Source organism: Myotis brandtii, unplaced genomic scaffold (assembly GCF_000412655.1).
Source record: "Myotis brandtii unplaced genomic scaffold, ASM41265v1 scaffold1112, whole genome shotgun sequence".
NCBI lineage: Eukaryota > Metazoa > Chordata > Mammalia > Chiroptera > Vespertilionidae > Myotis > Myotis brandtii.
Window position 1 is genome coordinate 328,653 of NW_005353800.1, and position 6,500 is coordinate 335,152.

Below are 6,500 nucleotides of genomic sequence, written 5' to 3' on the forward strand. Positions count from 1 at the left end.
CTGGTCTCCATCCCGCTTTCCCCGCAGATCTCCTTGGAGCACGAGATCCTGCTGCACCCGCGCTACTTCGGCCCCAACCTGCTCAACACGGTGAAACAGAAGCTCTTCACCGAGGTGGAGGGCACCTGCACCGGCAAGTGAGTGCCGCGCTGTCCGCGCCGCTAGCAGCCCCGCCCCCAGCTCCTCATTCTGCAGGGTCCTGCCACCGACTCTGGGGAGCCCCCTCCCACACTCCTAGGCGCCCAGGCAATCCGTGGCTTCTGCCTCGGGTTCCCCGGGCGCCTTCTGCAAAGCTGGATCACAAGGCTTTCCCCCTCAGCTGAGGTTGGCCATGCATTCGCTCCGCCAACATTTCTGCAGCTCTCCTGTGTGCCAGGTCCCGTGTTGGTCGCTGGGAACTATGACCTCAAAGTTAGAGGGAGGCCAGCCCTGGTGGAGTCACACTCTAATCACCGTTCCCGTGTCTGCCCTCCGTCTGTGATTCTGCTGGTTTTCCCTGCCCCCCATGCCCAGGGACCTGACATGGCACATCTCTGGGCTCTGCAGAGGGAGGACTCGCACATGTGTGCGTGAGCTGGGAGGAGCCTAGCACTGTGGAGTACTTGGGCCTCCATCGTTAAAATAACCTGGGGCATTTTTTGAACAGCAGGTTCCTGAGCCGCATCCCATCACGGCATACTCAGGACTCAAGACAGGGCTGGAAATGTGCATTTTCATAGGCTCCTCCCAGGGACTCTGAGGGTCTCTTGGCTCAAGGACTGCAGCGTGCTTGGCCCTTTTTTTGTGACATTATGAGAGCAGTGTTTGGCGTTACAGATACCGATCAGCGTCCTGTCGTTCTTGGCCACTGAGCTCTGGGGCAGGGGTGCCATCAGCTGCCCCTTTGTGCTGTCTCTGATTCTTGTTGCAGATGGTGTTAGAGGCTCTTCTGCACACAGGGCCTTTCTCTTTGTCATCCTCCTCGCAGGTATGGCTTTGTCATTGCTGTCACCACCATCGACAATATTGGGGCTGGTGTGATCCAGCCAGGCAGGGGCTTTGTCCTTTACCCAGTTAAGTACAAGGCCATTGTTTTCCGGCCCTTTAAAGGGGAAGTCGTGGATGCTGTCGTCACTCAGGTCAACAAGGTGAGACCACACATGGGGAGGAAGTGGACGGTCCCTCAGAAGATGTAGGGTGGGTCCCAACTCCACTTGCTAACTGTGCGTCCTTGGCCACCCACGTCACTCCTCTGGGCTTCAGTTTTCTCACCTGTCAAAGGGTCCTGTCTCAGGGGCACGTCCGTCCGTGTTAATGGTCACGATGACAGTAGCATCCACTGATGGAGTAGTTACTGTGAGCCAGGTAATGTGTAACGCCTCACAGTGACTGACAGGTGGGTGCTCTTCCCCCTTTTTATAGAAGCTTAGGCTTAGAGAAACTAAGTCTAGTGGCCAGCAAGTGTTGAAATCCTGGACAGACAAGTCCCAGGCCTCAGCTCTTCACTACTGTACTGTATTTGCTTACCTTAAAACGAAAGCTTGAAAAAAGAGAAAGGAAAACGTTACAATTTGGTGTGGTTTCAATACATGGAGAATTTATGAGGACTCAGAGGAAGATGAGGAGCTTAGAAGACTTGGACACAAAAGAAAAAGCAAGGGCCACTCATTTTCCTTCTAGGTTGGACTCTTCACAGAAATCGGACCCATGTCCTGCTTCATCTCCCGCCATGTGAGCCTGGGCACGCGGGGCAGGGCTGGGGGGAGACACCCATTCATGCCCGTCTCCTGCAGCCTTCATTTAAAGTGCTCAGCCAGTCTCCCTTTACTTTCAGTCCATCCCGTCCGAGATGGAGTTTGATCCTAACTCCAACCCACCGTGTTACAAGGAAGTGGATGAGGTGAGTGTCGGTGGGAAGAAGTCAGAGACAGGAGGGCAGGAGCCGCTCTGAGGGAGAGGATTGGCTGGGGGCGGGGCGGGGGTGGGTGTGTGTGTGTCTGAGTGTTCTGTTCCCTCCTCCCAGGACATTGTGATTCAGCAGGACGATGAGATCCGCTTGAAGATTGTGGGGACCCGTGTGGATAAGAACGACATTGTGAGTCTCTTGCCCGCCTCCCTTCCCGTGCCAGGCAGAGCCAGGAGCTATTGGTCTCTTACCACCGAGGCTTCCTGGGGGTTTGTGCTCTTCTGCCCAAAGAGGCGGGGTGGGCAGAAAGTCTGGGGCTGGGCTTAGAGGATAGGTCTGTGCGCGCTTAGGCTTCATTCCCTTTTTACCTTCCCTCCTGCAGTTTGCGATCGGCTCTTTGATGGATGATTACTTGGGTGAGTGTCCGGGTTGCCTGGGGAAGGGGGGGGTGGGGACAGGGGTGGAGATGGGATTTAATGCTGAGTCACAGATGGAGGAAACTGTCATGTGGTCTGCTTGGAAGATCCAGGACATGTGCCCCTGGGGATGGGAAGTGCAGTGACAGCTGCCCCAGGCTCTGGGTCTAACCGACTGCTTTTCCTCTTCTAGGGCTTGTGAGCTGAACACTGCGCCTCCTACCTTGCTTGACCCTTATCTCGGGAGGGTGATTGTCACACTTCCCATGTGGTCGAGAGGCCCAGCCTGGCTGCTGTGGGGGAGGCAAGGCAGGCTCCTGGTCCCAGAAGACATCTGACTCCTTCCGGCTTAGCAGCCACTCCCAGACTTTGACTGTGTTCTGACCCTAAACGGTCTTTGGTTCTCATGGAAGTGTTACCCTCTTTCTTCGGTAAAAACAGCTCTTTTTTTTAAACTGCAGTTGTTGCTTGCCCCTCATTTCTTGGCCTGATGCTTCAACTAGCCTCCGCCACCCAGGGGATCTGACTAACAACCCTTTCGCCGAAGTCTAAAGCTGCCCTAATTGAAGGAAAGGTACTAATGTTTCCTCTTTGGCTTCCAGCAAATGGTATCGTGAGAGCCGCTCTGAATACCAGTGTAGTTTCCTCATGTTTTCCCTTCCCTCACCCTTGAAAATTACTAAGAGCATAGCTGGGAGCAGACAGCAAGCAAGGAGCGGTGAACAAGACAGTAAGAACACAGACTGGGGGGTCCCCACACAGACCTTCCCAGGCTGCGCACAACAACAGAGGCCTGTGTGTGCTGAGCAGTCGCCACACCAACCTGAACTGAAGGTGTGAAAGGGCTCATCCTCTCCTTGGAGTAACAAGAAGAATACGCGAAGTGACTGCAGAATTAAACACGCCCTGCTCTCCCTCACACTCCGCAACACTATAGGTCTACTTTGGAGTGCCCTTTCCCAGCCTGTCTGCTTGCTGCCTTCTAATCTAGCAACCTCAGCAGTTCTTCCCGACGCCCTTGGGAAGCAGCGCTGTGCGGTAGAAAGCTTGGTATTGGAGTTGCTGCGGCACTGGGTTCTGCCCTAGCTGGTGACTACGATTCCTCATTGTGAAATGGGCATACCACCCTCTGGATGGTTGCTACTGCAGGTTCTGGAATAATGTTTCTTTCAACATTGTTTCATTCAACATTTCTTTATAACCTTGATACGATTCCTTAGCAACTTAACTATTTTAAAAAATATATTTTTTAAATTTTATTTTAAAATATATTTTTATTGATTTCAGAGTGGAAGGGAGAGGGAGAGAGAGATAGAAACGTTAGTGATGACAGAGAATCATTGATGAGCTGCCTCCTGCATGCCCCCTACTGGGGATTCAGCCTGCAACCCAGGCATGTGCTCTGACCAAGAATAGAACCGTGACCTCCTGGTTCACAGGTCCACACTCAACCACTGAGCCACACCGGCCAGGCTGCAACTTAACTCTTGCTTGTGTCAATTAGTCTCATAAACTTGATTTCCTTATACAACTTAACTCTTGTGTCAATTAGTCTCATAAACTTGATTTCCTTATATGTCATTTTGTTTAAAGTTGCAGAACCTATCAAGAGCATCCAGTGAGGAATTACTGTATGTGCAAGTGGCTGGCATAGAGCCTGGCCCATGAAAGGCATTCAACTTAATCATAATTACTACACAATGCAGTGGCTGTCGTCTGGGGTGACTGGCTCCCAGGGGATATTTGGCAATGACATTTTTGGATGTTGCAAGAGGAGGGTGTGTGTGTGGGGGGGGAGGTTACTGCCTTCTAGTAGGTAGAGGCCAAGGATGAGGCTAAACATCCTACAGGGTATATAGCACAACCCCTCCCCCCCAACAGAGTTATTTAGCCTCAAATATGAGTGTGCCAAGGTCCAGAACCCCGACCGGAAGCATCCAGAATAAGGCCTGGAACATGGTACGAATGTGGTTCTGTTCGCCTTGCCTTCCCAACTCCTGGACCGCTAGAAGCTGTTCCATTCAGGCCTCTGTGGTGGGTCAGAAACATTATTTTGCTATTGTCTCCCTTTCCATTTTTTAATTATGTAAAGTTTCAGTTGTTTTATTGAGATAATTGTAGACTCACATGCATCCCTGTCTTTTTAATATCTCCAGCTCTCAGCACTGCGCCAGCTTTCCCAAGTTTGTTAAATCCAGGAAAGTTACTGTGCTGGATCTGTGGCCACACTTCCTATAATTATTGCTTTGCCTGGCCTTTGTCCCCACTTAGGTTGGGGGCAAAGGAGTCCCAGGCAGCTTGGGTAGTTTCCCAACATCCCTCGGGTCCCTGGGCCTTCCTCTTTCGATTGTCTCATGCCTCCAAGGTTGCCCATGACTCTCCAGCCCAGTATCTTAGCAAGATCGGCCAGTGGCCCAGATTCTGCTGATGTGATCTGACTCAGGACCTCAGTCCTTCCCTTCACGCACAGGTGGACACTCTAGTGCAGCGGTTCTCAACCTGTGGGTCGCGACCCCTTTGGCGGTCGAACGACCCTTTCACAGGGGTCGCCTAAGACCATCCTGCATATCAGATATTTACATTACGATTCATAACAGTAGCAACATTACAGTTATGAAGTAGCAACGAAAATAATTTTATGGTTGGGTCACAACATGAGGAACTGTATTTAAAGGGCCAGAAGGTTGAGAACCACTATTCTACAGAAAGCCACTGTTCACCTGACAGCAGCAGGCTTTATCCCACTCTGGGCCCTCGCAGCTGCCCTTGGGATTCATGCTGTCCTGTCTCCACCCACACCTTGATCAATCTTGCAGGCGATAAATCTTCCTTCGATTGTCCTCATTTGCGTGCGCCTTTGGTCTCCTTTTGACTGAGACGGGTGCACCACGGGATGGCTGTCTGGGATGCGGGGGGAGGACACCGGTGGGGGACGATCCAGTTCCTAAAATACGGCGTTCCCCTTAGGAGACATTGTCAAGCATCCCGAGCTGCTCTCGGGAAAACAAACGAGGTGGCAGGGCGTGGGGTTGTTGGAGAGGCGCCTGGCGCGCCCGCTCTCTGCACAGCTGTCCTGGCTGTCAGACAAGGTGGCGTCCTCTATGGAAGTTTACACACTGTCACTTAGATGAGAAAAACTGATCCCCAGGGAATCGGCAGCAATCAGTGAGTCATCGCAGATGCCACTACGGGGCGAGACAGCGGTGGGCCCTGGCTGGCCCAAAGCCTCTTCTCCTTTCCTTTGGGGACGTCAGGTAGTGTTGGGAATGTGCTGAATTGTCGCTCCCCTGCAGAAAGCTCCATTCTAGAATCGCTCGTGCAAACTGCCCCTTCTTGGATAAACATAAAGGAATTAGTTTACTGTCTGCCTCATGATGTGTGAGTGAAAGTAAGTTCAACCAACTCTGCAAAGCGCTTTCACAAACATCTCAACCTACAGTAACTGTGAGGTGGGCATTATTACCCATTTTGTAGATGGGGGACATGTGGTTAGGTAATTCGTCCAAAAGCAGTGTTAGAACTTGAACCCAGGTTGGTCTGACTCCAGATACCATCTTGTCGTCAATAAGCCCCCTTGCTTCTCAATTGAGAATTGCCCGTGTGCGTGTAACCGGTTAAGGAAGTCGGCGAGGTAGGTGAGGGTTTGTGTTTGGCTTATAGGACGGGAACGGGGAAGATAAGAGGTAGGGTGCCCGGATGAGCAGAGCGCGGCGGTCTGGAACTTGCACGTGGGTTTGAAGACCCTTCTGGCCGCGAAGAGTACCAACCCGGGAGCCTTATCCAATCGTTTGGGAAAGGTAAGTGGCAGGTGATGCTGGAGAGGGAAGCTGAGCTCCACTAAGAGGGCGAGAAAACGAAGCCAGTCTGAAACTTTGCTGCAGTCGCATAAATGCAAGCGCTCGGAAACTCAGGAGCCGGCGAGACCAAGGGCCTGGGGACGCTTTCCTTGAAAGCATGGCTATTAGAAAGTGCACCAAGTCATACACCCCGGCTCCGCAACCGCCCAAGAGCTGTTGCTTTAAGAAGCGCGAGTCTGTAATGTCACGTGGCCCCGGCGCCTGGGGCTTTCACGGCCCCTCCCCAGTGACCAATCGCGTGGCTGGAAGCCTCCTGGAGGGCGGGAACTTCGCCAGATGCTCGCGGATTGGCTGTGCTCGCGGAGTGCGGGGCCTGAGCGCGGAGACAGGGAACTCGTGTGG

The 6,500-nt window shown here is 52.6% G+C and overlaps 1 protein-coding gene across 1 annotated transcript in view; it reads left to right on the top strand.

Moving 5' to 3' along the window:
- The window catches only part of POLR2G (polymerase (RNA) II (DNA directed) polypeptide G), a 7,206-nt gene extending 4,445 nt beyond the window's left edge, over positions 1-2,761 (top strand). Inside the window, exons 2-8 of the mRNA XM_005857505.2 lie at positions 5-137; positions 968-1,127; positions 1,660-1,710; positions 1,814-1,879; positions 2,003-2,074; positions 2,268-2,301; positions 2,495-2,761. Coding sequence (XP_005857567.1) covers positions 5-137; positions 968-1,127; positions 1,660-1,710; positions 1,814-1,879; positions 2,003-2,074; positions 2,268-2,301; positions 2,495-2,508 — 530 coding nt within the window. The 3' untranslated portion in view covers positions 2,509-2,761. The remainder of the gene's footprint in view (positions 1-4; positions 138-967; positions 1,128-1,659; positions 1,711-1,813; positions 1,880-2,002; positions 2,075-2,267; positions 2,302-2,494) is intronic.
- Positions 2,762-6,500: the final 3,739 nt, after the last annotated feature.